The 26,438-nt window shown below is 42.2% G+C and overlaps 1 protein-coding gene across 7 annotated transcripts in view; it reads left to right on the top strand.

Moving 5' to 3' along the window:
- The window catches only part of FCHSD2 (FCH and double SH3 domains 2), a 168,782-nt gene extending 143,811 nt beyond the window's left edge, over window positions 1-24,971 (top strand). For 5 of the 7 annotated variants that reach the window (XM_068930774.1, XM_068930773.1, XM_068930775.1 and 2 more), the window contains 8 exons: window positions 11,684-11,845; window positions 17,217-17,351; window positions 18,168-18,251; window positions 18,385-18,562; window positions 18,862-19,082; window positions 20,394-20,523; window positions 20,671-20,753; window positions 22,699-24,971. In XM_068930774.1, the coding sequence (XP_068786875.1) occupies window positions 11,684-11,845; window positions 17,217-17,351; window positions 18,168-18,251; window positions 18,385-18,562; window positions 18,862-19,082; window positions 20,394-20,523; window positions 20,671-20,753; window positions 22,699-22,782 (1,077 nt within the window). In that variant the 3' untranslated portion in view covers window positions 22,783-24,971. The remainder of the gene's footprint in view (window positions 1-11,683; window positions 11,846-17,216; window positions 17,352-18,167; window positions 18,252-18,384; window positions 18,563-18,861; window positions 19,083-20,393; window positions 20,524-20,670; window positions 20,754-22,698) is intronic. The other 2 variants (XM_068930777.1, XM_068930776.1) reach the window with 1 other exon arrangement.
- Window positions 24,972-26,438: the final 1,467 nt, after the last annotated feature.

Below are 26,438 nucleotides of genomic sequence, written 5' to 3'. Positions count from 1 at the left end.
TCCGTCCTCAGCCTTCTTCTCTGCTTTTGAACAGCTCTTCTCCTATCTTCCATGCTCCTTTGTCGGCCGAGGTAATTAAACAGCTTTTCTGTTTAATGCCATTTGTTGGAAGAGTCTCTCAGCGCTGTTGGGTGCAGCTTGCACGCTGAGCAAGGTGGGTGGGGAGAGACACAAGCACACAGTCCCCGTAGCTCCCGCCACGCTGATGATCTTCACCACAGTTGTCCCAAGAGAAGAGGGAGCCTGCCAACAGCGATACGAGGGATTTTGCACCAATACGCTGGGGAGGGGCAAAAAAAAAGTCAGATGTTTTGAGTTGCAGGTGGAAATAGTAATTTTGTCCAGGGGAACACATCTGAATTTTAGGGAGGGTTGGTTTAGTTGAGAGAGGAGAGTCACTTAAATTTTTTTAAGGGAAAATTTGAGAGAAATACCCCTTCTTCTCTCTGAGCTCCAAAAGAAGATTCAGGATGGGTTACATTTCAAAATCACTGTTAGTTAGGATGGGAAGCCTTGCCCTGAAGTATGGTAGACGTTCTGTGGCTCCTCGATTTTGGACGATTTGTGTATTTTAAGCATAAAATCTGTTACAATTATTTTGGGTGGGATTCATGTGAATCAAGCCTATTTTCAGGTCTAATAGTTCATTCGTTGTTGCCTTTCTGTCTTACACCCTGCAGAAAATTGATTGATGTAATTTACGGAGTAAAACAAAATGAAAAGTCCTCCAAAAATGAGAACAGTTTGCTTGTTTTACATTTGCAGCTCTTTAGGTGTTGCTGAAGTCATGCTATTACAAGGTTGCTCCACACATTACGCAGTTAAATCCTGTGTGGGTAGCCTGAAGCAATTTGCCCTTTAACACAAAGATTAGTTCATTATCACCTTGTTCAAATTAAAGCTTCCCATCTGCCAGACTTTGTGGATACTGTTATGATGGTAACGAGAAGAGTAATATCCTTTGGTGCCGTGTCTGAAGGTTTCTAATGTTAACATGTAGATGATATTTAAAGAAGAAGCTGTATTATTGGGAAGGTTTCAATGCACTTAGCTTGCAAGTGCAACAGATATTGGTTAATGTCCTGGTATTTGTTGCCGTTGGGGTCGGACATGGAAAGCTCCCATCTAACCTAATTGATTAAAGCAGTTAGAAAGAATAGGACATCTAGAAAGAGGGAAGGGATTGCAGAGTATGCGTTAGGTAAACTTGAGCGGACTTCCTCACGAGAGTGTATTTGCATCAGGCTGCGATATCTGTAGAGCAGCATGTGTAGGACACGAGCCTTTTCCAGATGATCACACGTGTACCGCTAGCACTTTGAAGGCATGAACGTTTTGCTGAATGTTATTCGTAGGTGGAGTGTGTGTGCACGTGGACGTCTCTCTCTTCTTGTGTGTAAGATAGTGAGTGCCATAATCCCTCATTTCGTTTCAAGCCCTGTCAGCGTTTCAGCGATCTTCTGGGAAGTCTGATGTGGACATGGTTGTGTAGACATGGAGAGAGCTCCAGGGGCATTCTCCTGCCTTGCTTTCTTTTGTGTTTTCCCTGTTCTTCTCTTGAAAAGTGTTTGTGTTTCCTTTTCTAGTGCGTTTCCTTTTCTAGTGCAGTGTTTTTCTTTCCTGTCTGGAGTACCATGCCTTTGGCTCTATTCCATTTTGGCTTCTTGGCCTACTCTCTGCTGCTTTTCTCTAGCAGATCTGCTCTCTCCCTCCTTTTTTCCGTCATCCTTTCTGGAGGGGAAAATAATTTCACAAGCTCATTAAGTTTAAATTTAGCCTTTCTTCTGATGAATCGGTCTTGCTCACTGATGGACACTTCCACTTGCGTGTTTCTCCCTGGGGAACTTTCTATTCTTGATGAACTGCTCCAGTGCCAGGACGTTTACATATCAGAAAACAGAATGATCTCTGCATGCAGTCTAATATGACGTGACCTTTTAGCAGACTTGGGCCTGGTCAGGGTACAGGACACAAACTCTGGTGTTCCTCTCGGAAGTGTTTTCACCGTGGACACCAGCAGAGCAGCCACCTGGAGCCTTCCCCTCTTCCTCAGAGACCCTGAGTCCTTTGAGATGTAACATTTTAGAGGAGCTGTGGAAATGTGTTGTACGTGTGGCTTCTACATTGGTTAAGCACAAAGAGCTGCGGGAGCAGGCACGTTTTGAAGGTACAGCAAAGCAATGTAGTAAAAATGTGCATACGATGAAGACATTTTGAAGCAACCTGGTTACCAATGAGTTTGTTTTCCAGAAGGTGATATAGTGCCTGAACATAAAAGCTTAGATTGGCACATTCACAGCTCACTGATTAATTTTTGTGTCCCCCTCTCCAGTGAAAGAAGTTATTTTTCCTGGCTCTCCTTCTCATAAACAGACTCCTTGATTAAAGTTTAGGGAAGAGATGGCTTACACCAAATTGCTCCTGTACCATCAATAAATGAAGAAGATGCACAATGACTGCAGTGGATAACAATAACTTATATTTGCTTTGTTATTCTTAAATATGAACCTTTTTTTTAACTTTTTTTTTCTTGCACATGATTAATGAAAATATTAGATTATGTCTGATAAGGCATCTGGCACTAGCAGAGGGTTGATGTTCTGTGGTTAATACTGCACTTTAGAGTTTAGATTCACAAAAATTCTGACCTTGTCAAAACGGCATTTAAGAGCAGTTGCATAAAGCATCGTAACAGGTTCTGCCGGCATTTTGATACAGGCGACCGCTGAAAGCAGAGGGCGCTGCTTTAAACCGAAGATGGCAGAATACAAGCATCATCTGTAAGGGAGATCGGCACCTTTTTGACTGTAAAGCAGTAATTTGAGAAAATAATTTGTTGCTGTTGCCCCTTTTCACTTATTCAGCTGACTCAGGTAACTAAACTGCAAATTCTGTATTTTAGATGAATATTTTTGTGACAACAGTAAGGAAGGAAGCTCGCAGGGCCCTTTATAGCTTTTAGTTCGGGCAGTTTGATGGAGCTGATCTTCCTTGACATAGCTTTCCATTTCTCCACAGCCCTTGTCCCTTCGTATTATTGATGGCTGGGCAGGAGAAAGGATATTTGTGATCGCCGAAGAATCTTATTTTTAAACTACTGGAGAGGAAAAAATTACTACCTCCCCTGATCTGTGCCGCAGAAATTTGGGGAAACAAAAGTTGAAGCTGTTTCCGTGGTTTCCATAATCCTTTCTTTCAGCCTGCCTCCTGGACTCTGGGGATAGGTGACTTGAGTTGTTGTTCCTCACACCTCATTCTGACTCTCAGACTACAGACCCTGGTGCTTTGATTGCCTAGTGTGAGTATCACCAAGTACTATTGTCAGTCTTTGGGCGGAAATAATTTTTTTAGTGGTGATAGGAGGTTTCCCATGTGTGCTAAGGTCTATGTTCTAGGCAGGTCTTGGGGCCTCCGTAGTAATTAATCCTATTTCCAGTTAATTATGGAGGGATGCGTTTTGTCTCATAATTAGGACATCTACAACCGTCAAGAGAGTATTTGTACCAGATTAGATTTGATTAAGACTCATTATGGTGCTGTTTACTTCATTTGATTAGTTCAGAAACCAAACATTGCGTTGGTCCATTTCTAGTTGTAAATTGGGAGCTGTTTTTCCCCCCCTCTCCTTATATCCAGTTATGAATATTTATTACGGTGCTGTGGTAACAGGTCTGTTTGCTCACAGGGCTCCTGTTGTATCTTTAGATCTAATCTATTAATCATATCCTGCTTGTAGTCCTACTGCATCTCAAGTAGATACAGGTAATTTTCAGTGATCAGCGTGTTATTTGAGCGTTCTTGCAGTTGTACCTTCCTGCTTGGTACTGCAAGCAGTGTTATTCTCTGCTCATAAAAAATGTGAGAAAATCTAATTCCATCTGCTTCACCAAAAAAAAAAAGGGAATGGGATAAGGCTACCAACAAAAAAGTTCACTTTGTAAAATGTCACTTGCCACCTATGGCTTTGCTCAGGAAACATATGCTTGGGAGCATCTTGCAAAGTAAACAGATTGTCTTCTCCGTATGAAATCTGGATGAGCTGTTAGTCCTTCCGGCCAGTCAGATTGATGACTAGCCTTAAAAAAAAAACACAGTCCCTTTCGACATCCACGGATCATGAATTTTGAGCTTGTTTTGTGGTAAGCACTTTACTGAGGACAACTGGAGAGTGAAGAATTTTGTTGTTGAGAAGAATATCGTCAGAGCCTTCAAGTCGTATGGTGGTATTATCAGCTATATGCAAACATTTAATCGTTCTGACTCAAATGTGGCAAAAATCAAATTACTGTATCTAAGAATTTTTGCCTGGAAGTACTAGATTTTGGTAATTATTTTTCAGGGACTTGCTGTAAGTGAGAAACCTGCATACCCTGCAGTATTCTCAGATCCTGCTTAAATTTTTCACGGTCTGTTTTTTTGACAAGCCTGACTAGTCTGGTACAAACAATGAGAAAGGAAGTCTTTAGGAGACTGGGTTATGTGGGTTGATGACAATCGTAAAGAATTATTTGTTCGTTACTGGGCATTCAACAGAGGAAGGTGTTTTGCGGGATGAAGGGACAGGAAAAAACATGGAAATGTTTTGGAGCTAATGATGAAAGGTGATCATAAAGATGCCTGTAAGAAATATTCAGTGGAAGAACTTTATTTGCTCAGTATATGTTGCATAGAGCCCTGTGTTCTCTAAAAGCTAGACGTTGTTGTATATAGAGACGGGTGGATAAGTCATTCTGAAAACATCCTACAAATAATAATCATCATAAATTGAAATTTTGCAGAGATAAATAGTTGCAGTAGGAATTATATCTATCACATCTATTTTTCCTAAAGGGATTGGAAGTTAAGCTGGGCTACAAGAATAGTAACGTTGCCTTTGTAGCTTGTTCTTTCTGTCTTTTTTTTAATGTAGTTCTTTCCACCTTCTTTTGAAAGGTGGATTTCACGAAAAATCCAGCCTAGTTTCCTAGACCTGTGGTTTCAATGCAGCATTATTTCCTAGGCGTCGTTCAGCTTAGAAGGGACCTTGGGACATCTCTAGTCCAACTTCTGCTCAAAACAGAGCTAACTTCAAAGTCGCTGCGAATCTTATGACGACGAAACAAAGGTTTACAACATTTTTCAGTGTGTTCCAAACCAGTTTTGATTAAGAGGAGTGCACTAGTCAGAGAAACAGGCTAATAAAGGTTTGCAGAGGCACGTTTTATATACACTTCATTTCCTACTTGCGGGATTTGGGTAGGCTCCGTGCAGTCGGGTTACTCGTAGCCTGCGAAAAACTTAAAATCCTCCGCATCTCCACTTGCGTCTACGCATGCATCTCCCCCTTCCCCACCAACTGCTTTCTGTATTTAGGGATCTTTAATGTATTTTCACAATTGCGATCTTGTGCTTGAGCTTGGGAAAAAATAAGCCGGCTCGTTGGGCAGCAGCTACGCAGGTGGGCTCTTCTCAATTAATAACTTGGCCGTTGTTTTCTTAACCTTGGCGTTCTCGCTTGAGACACGTTATCTCTGTCAGTGTTTCATTTCCTGTTTGTTGCCCCCTAACAGCCTCTCTTGATTTAACCCCGTGCAGTCGGGCAGAATATTTAGCATATAAATTAAGCCGCTCTGGTGCTGTAATCCTAGTAGAAACTCCCTGCCCATCCTCCCACTTAAAAAATGCTCGGTGTTTCTATCCTGCCTGGTTTTTTGAGTCTTTGGCACCACGTAGTCTTGATTTACCGTATTGCAGGTTAGCGCTATAAAGCTAGAGATACCGGACGCTAGTTCGAGCCTTGAGGTCAACGTTTGGTGTTGTGCCGTGTTCGACGGGAATTTTTCTTTCAGCGGGGTGTTTTTGGCCTAGCTTTTCACCCAAACGTGTTTTATGGCGGCAAGGCGGTGAAAGTTTAGTTGCGTGGATGACCGGCTCGTGCATCCCTGCTGTAACATCATCAGGCTGCAATTTAAAACTGATTTGCGGGGGCTTATGTTTGCTTTTGGCATATTTGCAGCGTTCCAGTAGTTGTTTTTACTGCACTCGAGTTTTCTTCCACCTCTTGCTATGCAAATAATTGTTCATATTTAGACCCTTTTTATTTTTAGCCTAAAATTTAAACAAAAAACCTGAACAGAAGCTAAAATTTGAATAAACCCCACAATTTGAACAGGACCTAAAATTTGATCAAAAATGTTTCCAAAAGGAAAAAATAGAAATAGTATCATTTCAGACCGTTGAGCCAAAATCTTTTCGCGGTGTTTTCTTTCCAGCCAAAAACAAGTTGCCGCCCGAGCCTCTCACGCTCGCTCGTGATTTTGCCGCTCGAGACGTGTTGCGGGGGAACGAACCGGTTCTCCCAAAGATCGGTGAGCCCTACTCCGCTCGTCCGCTTCGTTCATGCACCTTGAAGCGCTTCGTTGGGGTGAAGGGGACGTTTCATCGCCTTCATTCATTGCTTAGTTTCCTCCGCTTTCCACGTGGGCCCTACGTTGCTAGGCATAACCTGGTGTAAAACAAATAAAGGTCGTCACGCGACTGAAGGGGAGGTGGGCTCGGAGAGCGGGAGAAGGCGCTCTCCGATGGAAAAACGCCTTTATAACTCGCATTTATTTTTATTTTTTGGATTCGTCGTGTGCGCGGTGACGTTACTTGATGCCCGTTAGACCTACGTGCACGCTCTTGCCCGTTTTATTTAGAGCGTGTTAGAAAACCGTCAGCCGGCTGGAGCTGCTGGTCTAAGGGCCTGCATTAGCTCAACTTGGCTGGTCTTTGGCGCTCTTTTGCTGCCCCTCCAACACTTTTATGAATGGCTTTAAAAGACTTGTAAGTGAGGTGTTGGTGGGATGTAGATGAACGCTTGCCTTCGCGTAGGCCCTTCTGGGGGCCCGAGGCAGAGAAGCAGTTAAGTCACGCCTTCTCGCCGGTTTTAATTTCCGTGCGTCCCAAAGCCCTTGTTTCTCTTCATCTCGGGCAAGCTGCAGGTCTAAAGACTTTCCTTAATTAAGACTGGAACAGTAAATAAATAAAACTGTTCCTTCTTCCACGTAGGGCGACTGTGGGTATGCGATAAATAGATAACAGTGTTTCTGGCTTTGGTTTTAACTTTAGGTTTTTCTCCTTTCATCTTGGTGATCTACCGTGAGCTCAGGCAAGCGAACAGCCCAGAGAGAGTAGGAACCACCCAGGACACTGTAAACTTGGTGGGTGGCTGCCACTTTTTAAATCCCTATAAAGATATCCCAGGGCTCGGCTGTTAAATAGTAATTGGTAACTAGTAATTGTGACTCTTAATTTTGCTATTAAATAGGAAAATATTCGCCCTACGCTGAGACTTAATAACGTTGAAATTTGGGCAGCATCCAGATCTCCCAACGAGTGCTAGCACGGCGGTGCTTCTGAAACTCAGCTACCTTCCTGGCCACGTGTAGTATTGCTGGAGATAGAAACGGTTCCTTGAGGAGAAGTATTTTCAAGCCTGTGAGCTTCTGTCAGTCGGGACGTACAGCATATATATCTGCTCGAGAGTGAGAATCAACGGTTAAAGCCTCCTTTAATTTTTAACTTGAAATATATGAGCTTTTGGCAGTCACAAGGCTTTGAGAGCTATTACAGCCTCCGTTAAGGATATCTTCATCTTGTTTGGCTACGGCAGCGAACCGTGGCGCTGAACGCAACGATTTCCTTCAACGATTTGTCAGAACATATACCGTGTCTCTTTGCGTTGCAATATTTCAGTTTCTGGCTAAGTTCCTACATCAGAAATTGAAAGGAAGAGCCGGGCAAGTTCAAGTTACGCCCTTTTTGCGAGGTGGGTCCCTGTTTGCTGAAGTCAGGACTTCGGTTTGTGTAAACCTTAGCTTGCAAAGGGAAGAGCATACCTTGTGTTTGGGTACAGGAGGAAAAGCAACACGTGTAGCAGAGCTGTTACGTGATGTGATCCTAGCAGAATCACTGTTGTTTTCTCTGGGTGATCCTTAGGTCCCTGCTTACAGTAACTTATTTTATTCAGGTGTAATAAAAGCATGAGACTCCAGCTCATTTGGACGTAGTGAGATCTGAATGAAGTGCTTGTAGTTTTAAACATGTCGCTTATTCCTGGGCGAGAAAGAATAAAATTATACTGATGTCTGGCATTTTTTTTTTAATAGGTAGCAAGGTGTTAACCCCAGTCTACCGGTATAATTATTTAGGTAAAAAATACATCTCTATGCTTGTAAGTAGTGTTATACATCTTTCAAGTGCAGGCCTGACCTAATTCTGTAAGTACTTTTATGGTTTGCCTGCAGTGGAATGAAACTCAAAACATTTGTGGTTTGGAACAAACGTTTGTTGAATGTTGAGAGTACTATGTGTAAATAGAGTGGGGTAACTTGATTGGATTTGTTGGGTGTCTTGAATTAAAAACTCTTGTCTGACCCTTAGCAAGAGCAGTCAAGGATCTCGGAGCAACTTGCTTATTTTCGCTAACAAGTTTGTACAAACAACATGGTTTACTGCAGACCGAGAATTAATATGAACTACAAATGTTTATAGCATGCCTAGACTAATGGTTGTTACTGTTGCATAACTTAAGCTAACTGGAAATTGCATAACGAGGTAAAACAGCAAAACAAACAGGCTGATGGTTTCTGTGCAGCTTCTGAGGGCGTGCAAGAAGCCCTCGCGTTGCAACGTGACGCCAGGAGCATGCACGCACAAGGAGACAAGTCGACTCAGTAAATTGAGAAAAGGGGGAGTTTCTTATTTAACAGACTGCAGCAGACGGCATGCGTTAACCTGCGCTAGGTGCATCTATCGCGATTTTAAAGAATAATAGAAGGGGGATGCATCCACTGAACGCGTCCGTCCCTGCAGCAGCAGGTCGAGCCCGTATGAGTCAATCGCCTCTTACTAGGTGGTTCCTCTATGATCATCGCCCAGTCTGTGCTGTAGTGCGCAGCCGCCCAGGTGAGTTTGTCCGAAGTTTCAGCTCGACGTTGTGCACCGGCCTCTCAGGACCGACCGTGCTCCAGCTTAATATCAACAGGTAGTTTATTTGGGGGATGGCCTGTTGGCAAACTGGAGCATCCAAGCAGAAGGGTGCGTGAGTGCCGCAGGATCAGTGCTCCTCCCCGTCAAGGCCTTAGAGCCCCTCATCTCCTCCCCCTTCTCTCAAAGCACGTGGGGTTGGAAAGTGGTTTTGTTTCAAAACTTGACTGCTTGCTAACAGGAAAGAGGTGTGCTCACTTAAAGGCATCGGCATCCCTCCCCAGGTTAAGCTTTCTTGTTGCAACCTCTTCGCGATAAAGTTTTGGGTTGAAAAGCGTATTCTTTGTTTAGCTTGATTGAGGAAGAAATCCACTTCTCAGTTTGCTGTGGGTGCTCCTGAAACACCTTTGTCCAAAGAAAAAGTTAATAATTAGAAATATATATATATATATATATATGTATTCCTTCCTTGCAGTCAAGGCTTTAAAATACACAAAATGCCATATAAGTAGTGGCAAAATGGAAAGACAAAAAAACCCAACTGAGTGACAGGTGCTGCCTTTCTAAAAACAAGAGAGGGGAAAAATGCTTATTCCGTTCATCGAAATCCAAAAGCTGTATACCTGTCTAGGATTTTTACTTTTGGGCTTTCTCATATTTAAGGGTTTCATTGCATTGCTTTTGTAAATATTTACAAAGTTCAAGTTGATGCTTGGGCCGCACTGACTTAAAAGGGTTTCAGGAGTTGCTTGATGCTGAGAGTTAAATTGAAAGAATCCGTCAAACGTAAATGCTGCTGCGTGGGTCGGTCTTTGGACTTTTTAGTCTCTCTTTCTAAATCGGCGTTCTCTGGCTCGGGATTAGTGTGGTGCATATTAATATATTTTACGGGATTTTCTCGTTTTCTTGGGCGTGTGAACGGTATTTGCGCTACTTGTTAATCATTCACCTGCTGGCTGCTTGAATGGAGAAGCGGAAACTTCTGGCCAAGCGGCTTTGGCCTTTCTCGTGGGAAAGGTTTCTCCAACTCCTCCTGCCCCTCGGTCTCCAAAAACCTAATCACGCGTGCGAGCGGGTGCACGCAGCCATGCCCGCGTGAAGATGTACTTCGCGTAGTAAATTCTCACGGCCAGGAGTTTATCTGCCTTTCAGAAACCACGTCTGCGCTAACCAGAAGCGAAAGCAATCTCTCTCAAAAGGCATTTCATTTCTTTGAGACAGGTTTAAAGTCACCCTTGCAATTAGTTTTGAAGTGCCTGTGTTTAGGTATCCAGCTGAATGAAACTTGCAGCTCAACTTTCTCATTCGTTTTCCGACTTACTTGCTTAATATAAAAATACTAACAATAAAGTGCAAAGTCGTCTCGAAACCAAGAACAATACCAGTATCCTTTGAGCTCAGCCTGAACTCCTTTTATATATAAAGGATATCTGTATTGATCATGATGGCTGTTTAGGACTGATTAGCAGTTCAATTCACTCTGAGCATAATCATATGCAATCTACTTTCCCCCAGCCGCTCCAGCAAAAGAAATTCCTTCTCGTTTTTGCTTCGGTCCAACTTGTTGTTTTTTTTTTTTGGTTTGGCCGAACCTGGCTCTTGCTCGCTTTCCCGGCGCCGCTGGTGACTTCATGCGTTGACTCCGCGGGGGATGTCGAAGGGCCGCTCTCGGTGGAAAGGCAAGGAAGGAGAGACAACTGAGCTCCTGGCAGAGGGACTTGCTCAGGGTGAACAATGCTGAGAAAGGAAACACGGGCGAAACTACAAGGCGCTTCCACGGGTTCCTGTTGTTGGCCGTGTCCGTGACTCACTGCGTGACCTTTCCCAAATCACTTGACTCTCCTTCCTCAGCTCGCTGACCGTCAAGGGCAGGCAGGGCGATGATGGTGGTGCTAGACCGGCCATAAGTAAGCTGGATTTTGTTCCCAGCTTCGCCGCCCGCTCCTCGATGGCGATCGTTGAGGATTTTGCTCCGTTTCTTTGGGCTGCCGTTTCCGTTCCTTCCGTTCAGATGGTTAAATAGTTTGGATCAGGGTCGCTGTTTACCAGGAATTTGTTAAAGCCTTGGCTCTGTCGGCAAGAAAGACGCGTCCGGACGCTGCAGGGAACGCGGCTGTCGGAAAACCTGAATTTTCACTCCGTCGAACGGTGCTATTTAATTTGGGAAATAGCAAAATGCACTGTTTCCATAACAAATAAGCTTCCTGTGATGTCTGGCAAGCGCTGCTGGAAAACAGCCTGATTTATGAGGCGGGTGGGTGGGTTGGTGCGTGTGATGTGTGTCTCACGGTGGGTTTTGCATGCTTGTGCATCGGGTGCGTGGCAGGCGCTAGCTGCAATTGCTCCTAGGGTCTGCAGCCCCGGGGGTAGCCCCGAGTCAAGAAACGCTGTGAAACACTGGCTTTTGTTTGGTTTTTTTGCACTGTGAAAATAATCTAAACTAACTGTCCCCTATATACGTACAAATAGGGCGTTAGCCTAAACTGATAAGCCGCTGTTTTAAAAACGCCAGTTGGTGCGACTGGAGACGCTCTTAGTTTTACATCGCTCAAAAAGCCGCTCGCTGCCTCGCGGCGCCCGCCGCGTTGCTGCAGGCCAGCGAACGGCGAGCCGCCGTCCGAGCCGCCTGGCTAATTCGCGGATCAGGGGGAAAAAAAATGTTATTTTAATTGTGGCAAGGAGCGAAATGTAGTCTTGGAAAGAATTCTGATTTTTCCGTTGTTTATCTCCTCAGATAATTAAGCTGAAAGCAGAAGCGCGGCTCGATCTGCTAAAGCAGATTGGTGTGTCTGTGGATACATGGCTAAAAAGTGCCATGAACCAAGTGATGGAAGAACTGGAAAACGAACGCTGGGCAAGCCTTCCTTCGGTGACCAATAACGGCTCTTCGCACTTGGTACCGTTTCCAATGTGTAAACCTCTCTCTGTTTCCCCATGACTCTTTTGCAGTAGCAGCTCGCGTAGACGGCACTTAACGTTGAGTAGAACACAAAATTGCTAATATGTCGTGGTTTGCTAAGTGAAGAAAGCTTCCTGGAGCTTGAACTTATCGTCCAGTGCGGAAGGAAGAGCACAGTGACTCGATTTAATGCAAGAAACTGATAAATAGGATTTCTGGGTTCTGTTGCTGAGTTTGCTTTAGATTCATTTTGAGACGTTGGCTAAGTGCCATAACATTTATTTTTGTACCATCTCCCGAGAAGAAAAATGTCTGCCTATTCCTTTGAAGATTCATTAATAGTTTACAATGTTAACTGCAATATTTGGATGAAAGGCAATTTTTTTTTTTTTCTTTTACAAATGTCTAGAAAAATGTAGACTCTGCATCATATTTTCAAGAGCAGTTTAGGTACCTCAGAAGCAGATTGCAGTGAGACTCAACAGGAAAACTAAGCCTGTTTTCCAGATCGATTTGGACACTTTAGATGAAAATTTGTTCCCTTAAAGATGAGCGAAAGGCTCCCTGAAAACAGGCTCTCCACTTCTGTGGCTGGCGTTAGATGTGTCCCGCCAACAAATTTGTCGCGGTTCGATGTTACCGCTGTTCACCTGCAAGTTACTGCCCCGTTACATGAGGTGCAGTGAATATTTGCACGCACCTTTTTCCTACGTGAGTAACGAGTTTCACTTAAAACCCTGCTAAAGTTGAATTGGAACGAAGGAAAACCATTTGCATGCTCGCTCCTGCGTTTCATCCAAAGAGTTGATGACTTCTTAAACTGTTTTAAATGCAATTGCAAATTTCACTATGTCCTAAGTCATCTTAAATCCTGCAAATTTCATCCAGTGAATACAAAAGTTACCTGAAACCCAACTCGGATCAATGTAAAATCGGTAATGATTCTTACACTCAGCTGTACCTGAAACTAATTGTATTTATCATGCGTAGAACTGATTTGACATCTCCCGTATGTGGCTTGGGAGTTCGTTCTCAGAAATGCTTAGCTTTGAAGAAAGCACATTTTTATGCCGTTCAAGGAGGGATTTAAAAAAATTCCCCCCGCCCCCAATCCCAGAAGAATGAGATCTTTCAAAATAAACAGTAATAGTTGAATCAAACAGCTGCCCGAACCAAGGAATCCTATTCAAAAAACAGGAAGTACTAAAAAAGCTGCTTTTTTTTCCCCCTCTCCCTTACATGGCATCCAACGCTGAGCTGTCACCTTTGGCAGTAAAACTCGCCAATCTGTTGCTCTTCAGCAGTAACCAACAAAAATAAAATTCCTAAAAGTTTAGTCAGTTTGCCTCAAACAAATTTTAGATTTTGGCTCTGTGTTGAGCACGTGGCAGAATACTTAACAAAGTTCAGAGGCTTTTATGAAGCCTCAGTTTCTGTGTGGATGCTTTCTTTATTGTGATCTTCATACTCTATTAAAACTACTCAATACGCACTTTGCTTTAATGGTTTTGACAAGCACTTTGGAGCCAGGAGTAGTAAAATCTTGTGTGTAACAAAACTTCCAGTGGGGTGGGAGTGTGGTTTCTCGTTGCGTTGCAGCCGCTTTGAGCATGTCTCTCTTTAGCTGACCAGCTAGAAGAAACCCAATGTCCATTCCAGCAAGTGTGCATTTACACACCCCAAAATCCTGCTCGTTCTCATGCATTTTCATGTTTTCTTGTTTCTTCACTGTTTTCCCGGTAATGGGTAAGTGTTTTGCTGGCAAACCCTTACAGGGAAATTCTGCTTTGAATGTACAGATTTTTTTTTTTCATCTATGTCAACTTAACTTTAGTTCAAAAGAAGTAAGCGAGCACTGAGTGGAGACTCAACAAACACTTCCTGAAAGCGCTCTTTGCTTTCTTCTGCTCAGGATGTTAGGATGTTTCTTCTAGGATGTTAGACCCAGAGCTCAAACACAGGGACAGTGATTTATAATAAAGGTCGTTGTAATCACTGCTCTTTGTAGTCTCTCTCTGGAGGCTTTATTCCCATGGTTAATAGCATAATTAGAGATTAAAGTTGCCGTATGCAGGTCCAAGTTTCGTGCTTCCCCAAGCCCAGAGGAATGCTGGTGCTCAGGTTCACTGTAGATCCTTTCAAGCTATGAGAGATGAGGATACGTTACACAGCTGTGTTTAAATGTGGGTTCGTTTTTTTCCCCCCTCCTCTTCTTCTCGTACGCCACCTCCTTCAGCTTCCTGTTGAACAACAGGAGCTTCCTGTTGGGCTCTTCCCAATGCCTTCTTCTCCGTCCCACCAGACATGCCAGCGCTTGGCCCAGAAGCCAAACCCCATGCTAGTCCCTAGCAAGCTGGAAGATGCTGCGGCGTGGGAGGTTAAAACCTGATTCTGATTTCCCCCCTTTTTACACTTGCACACGTTCCTGTATGAAAAAAAGATGCTCTTGCCCTTGGCGGGCCACGTGAGGCTGGCCCGTAAATGGACTTCTTGGAAGTGTCACACAAATTACTTGCAATTTTTGAAAGGGTTAGTGCAGCGTACAACAGGCTGCACCTTCACTTCACGCCGGAAGAGCAGGTAGCGTTTAGCGTTCAAAAATCATCGGTCTGCCTTTGCCATGTCATGCCGGGCTTTGCTCCTTGGGTCGGTATCTGTCGTGACACGACTTGCTCGGCAAAACTTGGCAGTATGTTTTCTTTTGGTGAGCTACAAATGAGAAAACGGCATAGATGGCTTGCTATCTATCTCTGTCGTTATTTGGCCCGCTACAATCATGTAATGAGCTGAAGGAATCAATATCCCACCGCCTCCGCAGCTGGCTGGCTTCTGGATATAACGCTGAAAGGCATAATCTTGGGAGGCAACGCGATTTTTGTTTTCCGCTGTAGCTGCCAAAAGAAGCCAACCGTTATTTTGAATTTTAATATCCTCTGGAAAATGTATGCAGTGCTAGCGTTGTGCATGAACATAATTGGGAAGCCTTTATGTCGCCTGGAGGCCAACAGCTATGTCGTGATCATCACGTAATTTCTTCAGAAGGAAGGCGAGAATAACGTCTTTGTGGGGGTTATGTTTTGTATTAACGGTGACTTTAAACAGTACAGTCGTAAGTAGGGTTTGTGCAGGATGAGTGTAGTATTTGCAGAGTGGTAAATAAAGTTTGCAGTTGGTACGTTTGCTGTGAACGTGCAACTGGATGCTTTTACGCGTGAAAGGATTATAGTTTCTTTCGGCTATTAGGTTACTGGTTCACAGCCAAGCCTGATGGCAGCAACCTGCCTGAAGCCAGTGGTGGTTTCGGGCCCTTCGTATGCGTGTTGCAAAATGCCGCTGCTCAAGGGATGCTCTTGGGGCTTCAGCAGACCCTTCCGCCAGTGGACCGCCATGACATTTTAGCCTTTTTTTTAAGCTCCTGCAAGTTGTACCCCCAAACGAGAAGTGAGGCGGTCCGGCATAAATGCGTTTTCTGTTGTCGGTAGGGTCTCGGCGTTCTCAGAGTAGATGAGCAAAGGGTTTAAGGACAGTGATAACCGGTTTTGGTATTGAATCTCTCTTGTGTAATATATGCACAGAAAATGAGATGTATAAATGCTATATTTGCATCCTCTTCATATGCTTAATCAAGCTACCTTGTCGCTTTTTAATCTGTATTTATTCCTCTATTGGCTCTCTTTTTTTGTGCGTGTGCGTGTGCCTTTGATATAATTGCGGCCCACGCATTTATTCTTTGCTTAGGCTGTCTTTCGGCACCAGGCTCTGTATAGAAAGAAGAGCTTTATGAAGCAAACCGCTAAGTTTTCTGTATCATTAATACTGTTTTCCCTCTCTGTGTGTGCCGACTTTGCAAATGGGTCTATTGAAAGAAATTGTGGAGCAGCCCACACACTGAAAATTCAAATGTATTTTTTCCTCCTCGTGTTAGAAAACCAGGACCAGATGTTTTATGAACGAGTATTTCTAGACATGATACATTAATTCCCGTGATGTTTCCTACGGCTGTCAGCTGAACGTTCGGCTTTGGTGGCTGGGAAGAAAACCACGCGTAGCGAAAGCCGGTTAGAAACCGAGACGGGGGGAAAAAACCCTCAGATTTGCCTTAATTTATTTAGTCATTAATATATCAAACCATTAGCTAGGTGAGATACCACTTCTTCTTTTTTTTTTTTTTTTTTTTGGTTACAACAACTTCCACGTGCACCATTAAGTAGAAATGGCTGTAAACACTGCTTGGAAGAAAATGAGTGGGAGAAATTCGTATGAATATTTCCATACGTAAAAAAAATTCTATCACAACAATAAAAAATCGTTCAGCTTTGTGCCGTTCTGCCCCAGGTAGAGAAGAGCAAAGTCGTTGCAGAGCTGAGGTATGGAGACAGCTGGCTTGGGAAGCCTGCGCAGTGTCTCTCTGGTCTCAGCCTAACTTTTTGTCCGTTTATCGGCTGTGCCAGGAGTGCCAAGTTCGCTCTCAAATTGAAATGAAGAAATAAAGGGAAGATGGCAAATGTATAACAGCGTTGCCTTTGATTGGAAGGACTTGCCTGTTTTCACATGAGATAAAATGTTTATTCAAAATTGAATCCAGGCACAGCGCCAAAGTACAGCACACGTCAACGTTGCCCAAACTACGTTTATAGAAACTTGTATTTTTCCAGCAGATTGACTTCAGCTTTTATTTAGACTTCCATAGCTAGTTTTTAATCATAATTCTTTCCCTAAAGAATTTTTTTTATAAACTGCAGCAAATCTATTGTGCAGAGTACACCAGATGGAAGGCTGATTTTTTTTTTTTTCCGAGTATTTCTCTGCAATTTCGTTTTGTAACTTGCGGTAATAGGTGCATCAGTCTTTTAATAGCATAAATCCTCAGAAAACAACTCTTTTTTTCCATCAAGCTGTATGCTGTTGCTCTTAAATGACATCTTTGAAGTACATTAGCCACTGTTTCACGTCTTGTGTAAAAAAAAATATATAGCCATCCAACAATTGAGCTGTAGCTTCCGCTAGTTTTTTTTTACAATAATATATTTAAAATACAGATGCCTATTCTTGAATCAAGAAATACAGTTGAATTAAGATGTAAATTGATGACAGCTCTTATTCTTTTCCTTCCACCTCTTTGCTTTGTTTGGTGACTGCTTTTCTGATGTTATTTGAGAATCGTATGGTGAATATTATTTAGTGATGGTTTCCCTCTCTTATTTTTTATGAAAAAAGCTTGCATTATATTGTTATTCCGTTACTGATATTTCAATAATCGTTAGTAGTAAAAAAATGCTGAAGAGTATTGGTCAAGTCATTTTTGTCAATTGTTGTGTCTTCACTGATTTTAGTTTTCTAATATGCCAAATTTAATTTGTTTTAATAGATTAATGCCGATGCGGAAAAGGAAGAAGGTGAAGAGTTTGAGGACAGCATGGATGTCTTTGATGACAGTAGTTCTAGTCCTTCTGGTACTCTAAGAAATTATCCTCTGACTTGCAAAGTTGTTTATTCATACAAGGTTTGTGTTTCTTCAAAATTTGTATCCGACTATAAGATAAATTGTGCAACAAATAATGGATGTAACCCTGCCTGTGGAATTTTGTCCGAGTCAGGACTTTAACATTTGGCTCAAGAATTGTGCAAGTGTCTTAACATCCAGTTGTGAAAAACTGCAAAAGTGTAAAATTCTTGAAGTTGTGAAATGCACTTAAACTACAGTTCAGCAAAGTACTGAAGTCCATGCCTGAACCGAAGCACGTAGAGGTGGCCCTGTCTGACTTCAAGGAGACCGGTTGCCTGCCTGCGTTAGGAGAGGCTCTCGTTTTTGTTGCTGAGTCAGCGTGTCTGCATGAGACGTGCTCTGTCAACGTTAGGCGAGCTTGTAGGCGGCGCGACAAAGCAGTTCTTTGTACCATTATAGCGAAGCCACCGTGCATGAGTTAAAGCTTTGCTGACACACCGCATTCATGCTGTTTACGTTTGCTAGCGCCGTTAGGTCAGTAAATCACACCACCTCAGGAGCCGAAGCCAGTCACAGATTTGGTCTTACGAGTGTGGAGTAATTAGGGCTGCAAAGGTAAATAGGCTTCGATATGCTGGGTGGTATTCAGGGTGCTTCCTTCTATCTTCTTGACCAAAAAAAAGGCCTTTTGAGTATCAGTAGTTGTACAGAAGAACCTTTATTAGTTATTGTTGAAGTATACTGCATCAGAAATTTTTAGGATTTTAACATCATCAGTTTCAACAAATGGCGGGATGACAACGTTCTTTATACTGTCTGTCCCTTGCAGCTGCAAACACTTCTCTTTTGTGATCTTCCTATTATATGCTTTAGGCTTCTCAGCCAGATGAACTGACCATAGAGGAACATGAAGTTTTGGAGGTTATTGAAGATGGAGATATGGAAGACTGGGTAAAGGTATCGTTTGCTCAGCTCAGTTTCTTTTCATTGTTACATTTTGAAACAGAACTTGGGAGAGGAAAAAGTATTTGGATTGTTCTAATAAAAGTATGCAAAAGCAGAGCACGCCCTTTATGTCTTTTCTTTACAGGCACGGAACAAGGCAGGTCAAGTGGGTTATGTTCCAGAGAAGTATCTGCAGTTCCCAACGTCCAGCAGCCTGCTGAGTATGCTACAGTCCCTTGCGGCACTGGATAGTCGGTCACACACCTCAAATAATTCAACTGAGGCTGACCTAGTCTCAGGCAACCTAAACGGCGACTCCAGTGGTAAGTACCAATAAATAGTCTATCAAGTTTGTTCTTGAAAGAACTCTGTAGATCGAGTTTGAAGGTTGTGCATGAGAATTTCTCATATTTGGCGTGCGTCTGAGTGCAAGTCTTCTCATTAATCTTTTATCTCATATCAAGAATCTGTGGAATTTACCTCGATAGCTCATGGAATTGAGATTAGCATTAAGCTAAAGGGAAAGTAAAATAATTTGACTGAGCAATTATCTGCAGTATTTGTTTGTCTGTTTGTTTTAAGCTCCTGGTGATTATACTTTTTTCTTTCTCCCGTTCTTCAGTCTGTTTTGTAAAAGCACTTTATGATTATGAGGGCCAGACAGACGATGAGCTGTCCTTCCCCGAAGGAGCTATCATCCGCATCTTGAACAAGGAGAATCAAGATGATGATGGCTTTTGGGAAGGGGAATTCAATGGACGTGTTGGGGTGTTCCCATCTGTATTAGTTGAAGAACTTACAGCTTCAGAAAACGGAGAAACTCAGTGGATTGGAGATATTCAGGTATGTGAAACGTTAAAGTGCTCGTAATGCATGTATGGTACCAGTTTATTAGAACCTTTTACTGTAAGAAACCTAGTTTCTGCATGCTAACCCTTTTCACTCAGTGATGAGCTTTGACAAACTCCAGCTTTTTCTTTCACTGTTAATGCAGTAGATATTATGAAAAGGTGACATTAGATAACAAAGAAATTGGGAGATTTTGCAAGGCCACAGAGATTTGCCTCTTCTTGAGGGGAAAAAAAAATCAGAACGGATTTAAGAAGGAAAATCTTGAACGGTTACCTTTTAGTTTCTTATCCAGCCTAATAATTATCAAGTGATGAATTTTTGGTGAACGTAACAGATCTGTGAATAGAAGAAAGTGGTTGGACAGAAAGGAAACGAACCAAAGGAGAAAATTCACAATCTAATTTCTATAATTAATTTATTGCATATACCGAGAGATCAAACAGAACCTGGCAAAAAGACAATTACGGGCTCTCTTAATCCTAATTTAATATTTTCATACTTAAATCTGTTCTATATCTTCCCAGTTTTTGAAGGGCAAAATACTGTAGGATATTCCACTATAATAACTCGTTCTATTACAACGGCCTCATTTTGGTTCAGTTTTGTAATCCTTATATCACAATAGAAAATTGGACACGTTTTCATCTGTAATTGTGGTGCTAGTCACTGGAGTTCCATGTTTCCTACAGAGTAATTTCTACAGTATTTTTTATTCTTCCATTTGAGAAGGCGACCATGACGACTGAGAAGTATCTTCAGCTACGTTCCTGGCTGTGCAATTCCTCTGCTCCGACTGAGGCACGCAATAGCTTTGCAGAACTGGACGGAGAAGGGCCAAAGTGCAGCCTATATTAGGATCAGTAGGAACGTCTTAGGCCTGTCAAAACTAACTGACGGGGCGTTCATAGTGCTGTTTCGGACAAACTACATCGCATGCATTCTGTGCCATGCAATATTAATGTTAATTTTGTTTCATATTGGTGCCATGGCAGAATTACAGGTACATACATGGGTATCATTACGCCTTTGTATTTCTCTTAGTATTTAAATGGCACATGTGTAATTGAGTTGTGATAAATCACGAGCTGAACATTTTTTATGTGAGTGTATGTGGAGAGGCACACTTGGCCAAATGACTGGTTTTAGATAACCTTTAAAAAGTCTATCTGAATTGTATCTGGGAAAGGATGAGAATTTTTGCTCAGTGGCAACTTATGATTTAAAAAAAAAAATTCACTGCTGGATATCTTGGCTTTCTCTCTCAAACATGCTTTCTGCAGCATTTCCTTCTTTTTAACGCAGGTATCCCCAACTCCAAAGCCTAATAATGCCCTTCCTCCGTTGCCACTGTATGACCAACCACCCACTAGTCCATACCATAGTCCTGATAAGAGAGGTTCCCAGTACTTCCCCAGATCACCATCCACTAACGGTAAGAAAATTTGTGATAATAAACATTTCAGCCAAATGTTTAATTGAGAATGTTCACCTTTCAGAAGGAAAAAAGCTTTCTTTGCAATATGAAGCTAACTCAGCAATAACAAGCGGACTGCTTATGGTGGCTTGCTTAATCTTTCAGAAAACAGCTTCAGTTCAGAGTCTCCTGGATTCTCCCAGCCTCCACGACTTCCTCCTGAAACTTCTTATGGCAAACTGCGACCTGTAAGTTTCAGATACCGCTGTCCTTATTGATTCTGCAATGTTATCAAGCCGGGTCATATCACCAGTCCAGGTAAATCAGGATAGGTACCCTGAAAGCAGTGGCATTCTGCTGATACAGCACACCTGATAATTTGCCCCTCTGAGTTCTGCAAATCCAATTAGCTAAGTGTAAAAATAAGGTATCGCAGAAGAATAGCTCAAGGAAAGATGTGCTCGTTCCTCATTGGTTATACCGTAGATGTGTCAAAAAGCTGTAGAACTTGAGAGCTGCATGAGATAAACGCTGGAACAAAAAAAAAGCTGCCCTTGTTTAAACAGTAAGTCATTGTGTTTAAAGATGACCTTGAATCTCATCTGTATCTACCTTTATAGCTTCATTATCTGTGTGTCTCTGTGTGAGGCACATGAATCACGAAATCTAACCAGGAAGGAAATTTTTACATCTCTAATGATGGTAAAAAAAAAAAAGACTTCAGTTGCTAATCTTGCATTGCTTTTTGCAGGCTTTGGGAGATTGTTTCTGTTCTTGCATACATGTAATACCCCCTAAATAGAACTAAAAAAGAGGCGGTAAATAGTTGTTAGAACAGTTTGAGCACATGATTTGTACAGTTACTTTTTTTTCCAGAGATCGTGTTGTCAGCTGCGCAATGTGTTGGCGGACAATTCTGCTTGCCAGCATTTTGACATAAGATGTGGTCCTTGGGACTCCATTGCATTTAGGGCTAAGTTTGTTTTAAAACCCCCTGATGTGAGTGCTGCAGATTAAAATCTGTCAATGATAAGATCTTTTATGATGTCTTTGCTGCCTAAAAAGAGACATTTTGCCAAAAAAAAAGAAAGAAAGAATTTGATCAATTAGAACTTTCCAAATCGCATTAAGATTTACCACCTGTATTTTCCTAGCGTTCTCAGTGAATAATAAAGTTGCAGAAAAAGTGTGTTTAGCATTGCCTTTCTCAGCCACGTAGCATATGTAATGATGGTGGTCTGACTAGACTTCAAAACAGCATTTTGTGTTTATGCACCTGAATCCCTCTTGTTCACATCAGTAGAGCCCACAGTTTTCACTGCTGTTATGTGCTCAGGCTGAGTCGGTCAGTGAGTTGACCTTACTCATGGAAGTATGCAAGGCAGAGATAGTACGGCGTCATTAAATATTGATGTATTGATCAGAGAATTTTCGTATTAACTTATTCCTGTTTTAGAAATACTGTGAAGTTTGCTATGACATTGCTGGAGTACAGCTGGAAGCTCCAGTTCTTGCCAGGGTTGCGCAGCTATTTGAAACTGCAGTTTTTCATAGCAAGTCACTGTGGCGTATTCTGAAAACATAAAAATTCCGCGTGCAGAGCCGTTAAAGCTTAATGTAATGCTCTAGCAGGAGCAATAATAACTTTACTGATGTGTCAGAGTATGAAAATAGCATCAGATTTCAGATGTATGTCGTTGAGGTCAGTGACTGATTAAATGAGTAAGCGGCTTATGTGCAACAAGGCGTTCGTTCTTGTGGATTCCAGTTCGCATGAGTTCCCAGCAAGGGTGTCATCAGCTTCCAGCGCTTGATGCAAAGTCCAAAGTTCATTCTTGGTTTATCTACCAGATTTTTCATTGATTCAGACACACTAAATAACTTATTTTCCTCAATATGTTTGCACTCTCATGGCTGCTAATCATCCTGGAGAAAAAAACACCTAAGATTTAAAAAATTAACCTAAGTTAATTTTTTTTTGTTTTTTCATCATGAACAACACTCATGGCTTAATTGTATTCCTTACCTAATGTAAGAGATAACTGGAGTTCAGCTGGTTAGTTTTGTTAATATTTAATATCTATGTTTTTGCAGTGTCTCGGGGTGTGTGCCCCAAGTCTCGGCTTTAGTCTATTCAAGTTTTGAAATTTTGACACTTTTCTGATAGTTCCATGCTGGTTCTGGCTGTTTCAGGTGCGAGCAGCTCCACCGCCCCCTACGCAGCATCATCGCCGGACAACAGAGAAGATAGAGGACGTGGAAATTACTCTGGTGTAATGATTGGACTAGTTAAGTAGTAGTGCTACAATCAAGACCAAATGCGGTATTTGGTCAGTCTCGTTTTTAGGCACCTTTGCATGATGAAGACTTTTAATAGAGCAAGAGATAGGGAGGATTTTATGTGACAGTGACACGGTGGACTCCTTCCCACAGTCATGAATATTTTGTGCCTTTTTTGTTTTGATTTGTATATATCATTCTTCCTCTCTTAGCACAAACCAAGATGGGCCAAACAGCGAGCAGAGGATCGCCTTGGAGCAGGTTTCTCTCTTGGCTGAAGACGGTCGATTTTTATATGGAGGCTTAGGAAAGAGCCTCATTCATGCAACTTAGTCATAGCATACTTATATCACGTGCATTAGTACAGTATATTACTGTTGCCATAGGAATGTGTTAAAGATTGTCAATTCTTCAAGTAGCATTACTTGTCTGATTAGGTATTAATCAGATCTTACGGAGTGAAAAAGGGAACTGAAAAAGAAGCGTAAGGAGAGGCTGGCTCCTCTTTAATCCCCTTGAAGAAGGAAGAAAAAGGAAAATAATCTTATAAGGAAAAGCGATGCAGATCATATGGCGTTAATTACATTAATGCACACCTCTTCAATAATTAACAGTTAAATGGAACTAAATGTTCTTTGTATTAATATTTATGCAGTACATTTAGTAATAGAGTATCTAATATGGAGGTGCTGAATTAGTAGCAAGATCTTGTTCCATAGCATAAACCAACTGGTAGAAAAGTAAGTGAGATTTTGTCTAGATCTGGAAATTGAGCTTCATTTCTTTTTTCTTAGCAGATTTTGGGTTTTTTTGATTTGATTTTTTCTTTTTAAGTACTTGGGTCACTCTTATCCCAGTTATTGCCGTGTACTTTATTATCCAACATTAGCAGTATATCTTTGTCATCAGAACATCTGGCTAGACTTAGAAGTTACATTTAGAATAGTTACATGCTTTATTTAGTTTCTGCATTGGATGGTCCTGTAACGTTTTCCCGTGCAAAGCCCATTAACTAGCCAAATCCAGGGAACCAGGAGAATCTCTGGTTTATTCCAAGCCTTCGAACCACCTTTGTGGCCAAGAGGAACGTAACAGATTATGCTCTCGAATTACTCTTATGCGAGAAAGAAAGAGTACGAGAATTTCAAAGCTCATTTTAAATGGGAGATCTCTGAAAAGAAAACTGTTTGTTTGTTTGTTTAAAAGGAAAGGGAAGTGGGTATTCTGAGTTGTAACGTGAAGAAACGTGGTCGTAGGAGAGGGGAAAAGCGCCGACAGGTTTTTCTTTTTATATGATCATTAAATTATTCTCAGAATAGCGATGTCCATCTGATCAAAGCTGCGATGAAAAAGCATCACAGAGTTGTTTTTTAAGCTGTTACATGGGTTATAGTGGATGCGCTCATATGCGTTCACTTTTTTTTTTCTAAGCCAGTACGTTTTCTACCTTTAGGTTACTAACAAGGGCTATTTTTGAGGCTGCATTTACAAAATCACGTAACAAGATTTCATCATAAACTTTGCACATACTTGTAAATCCCAGCTCAAGCTGGGTCTCTGAAACGTTAGCATTTGCCAATCTCCTTTCCCGGTGGGATCTTTAACCAAGAGTGGGGCTGTTTTGAAGAAAAAAATTCATTGATCAGTTATGAAATCAGTGACTGTCCAATGAAGAGTCTTTTCCATATTTTTCATTCTTTTGCACCTCTTGTCCTGTTGATCTGTTTGAGGTCTTTTTATGTGTTTTATCAAACTTGTTCTTAAGTTTAAAAAGATTTTAAAAAAAGATGTATCTGTTTGCAAAAATTTTGAAAGCTTCGCAGTGCAGAAGAAAAGCAAGCGTTGCCATAACGTTCACGTTCAATTTCTTTGGCCAGTTTTTCTGTGTCCTTCATACCTGGACTTTCAAAATTCAGAAAGTGTTATTTAAAGTCTCTTTAGTTGTATTTTAAAATATTTTCTGTAAGAGCTGCTAATTTTATTTAAAAAAAAAAAAAGAAGAAAAGTTGTAAAAATATGCCTCCTTTTTAACTATGATTTCTTCATACAGGGCATGTATTCGACGTATCATCGTGTACAGCGTCAGTACACTGAAAGCATAGGTGCAAATGCTTTCTTTATATTGGCTGTAAAAAGTTTGTATTTATTATGTATAAAAAGTTGAATAATAAAAAAGTGCAACTAAATCCGTGGAGGTTGCCTTGACGCAAAGCACGGCTGCTGCATATGTGGGAAAATGTCGTTAGAAGGTTTAGTCTGGGCTCGGATCTGTAGCGGAAGGAGAACGTCGCGTTTTGCGATAAAGCTATAAAGGAGTCTTTCTTGGGTATCGTTTCTTTTACAAAGCAATCTGCATCTCCTGCTCAGGAAGACGCTTATGCGTATGCTGAAAGCGATCTTACTTTAAGGTGGTATTTCTGTGAGGAACAAAATTACGTGAAAAATGGAGAGCCAGTGACAAAGCTCCAGTTGTCAAAATAATTGCTTAATATCCTCTATGCAATTAGGATGGCTGCATGAAGATAGAGAGCGGGGGTGATGATAACTCCTCAGCGCGACTGTCCTGTAATAGGGTCGATTTGCCTGATTGTGAGGAGTATTTGCAGTGCACCACAAACCTCGCGAGCTTTCGGATGCCTTCACGCTCTGGGTTCTCCCAGCGTTCAGCATCTACCCTTCTGTGACCAACACCTCGCTTGGCTGATTTTAGTTTCTCGAAGGTCAGTGCTTTTTGCATTAGGTGCTAAACGATATGCGAGGTCTGCGTGTGGATTTGCTCCTGATTTTTGCTGTAAGCTGTTTGGAGTGGAGACTGTAGGGTACGCTGTTTGAACGAAGCGCGGTGCAGCAGGGCTCCAGCCGGGCTGGCCCCTGGGCGTTGCTGCGGCGTTAGGTTCGGTCTTTAATCTTTTATCTCCAGTGTTCGTGCCGAACAGTTACACAGGCTTTCATCATTTTTCCCTGCGCTCCTGCAGCCTCTTCCTTTGAGCAGTCCCATCTTCCCTGGCTTTTTATAGGCATTCGCAGTGCTCCTCCAAAAAATGACCGTCCTGGCTTGCTGCTTTGACCGCTTTGTCCTTTTCTTTTAGCGTCCTGCTCTTTTCATCTCTCCTTTTCCGCCTGCATCACACGCAAACCTCCTGCCTTGCAGCTCTTCTCACTGTCAGCATCACTTAAAAACGATGTTAATTCCCAAATCCACCGGGAATGTGGATTTCCATTTCTTCCGTTTTTTTCACAGCCTCCCTTCAGGCCTTTTTTTCCTTTCCCCTTCCTTAAAAGCTGCGCTGTGATGAGACGGACCCGGCAGATAATGACCCTTCAGCAGGGGTGCTGCGATCACGCCGTTCTTGCCGTTAACACGAAGATAACTTCTTTGCATGAAAATCTCGTCACCCTGCAGGGCGCTGCAAAGCGAGCGGCGGGCCCCCGTTGCTGCAATTTGCCAGCAAGCGGGGGATAGCTGCGGTTTTCAGGGAACAGAGCAAGCGTTTAGAGCCAAAAAGGGTGCTGGGTACAAAAGAGAAAAGCCTGCGTCCTTGTGTCCTTTTGCTCGGCGTATTTAGAGCAGCAGTTTGGGGAAGGTGGCCAACCCAAAGATTGAATTGTTGGTCTCGGGACGAGTTAGCAGCAGAACCATCCGCGTTTCTAAT

This window comes from Struthio camelus, chromosome 1 (assembly GCF_040807025.1).
Source record: "Struthio camelus isolate bStrCam1 chromosome 1, bStrCam1.hap1, whole genome shotgun sequence".
Lineage (NCBI taxonomy): Eukaryota > Metazoa > Chordata > Aves > Struthioniformes > Struthionidae > Struthio > Struthio camelus.
Note: the sequence above shows the minus strand (reverse complement) of the source record. Positions and strands in the feature narration are given on the sequence as shown.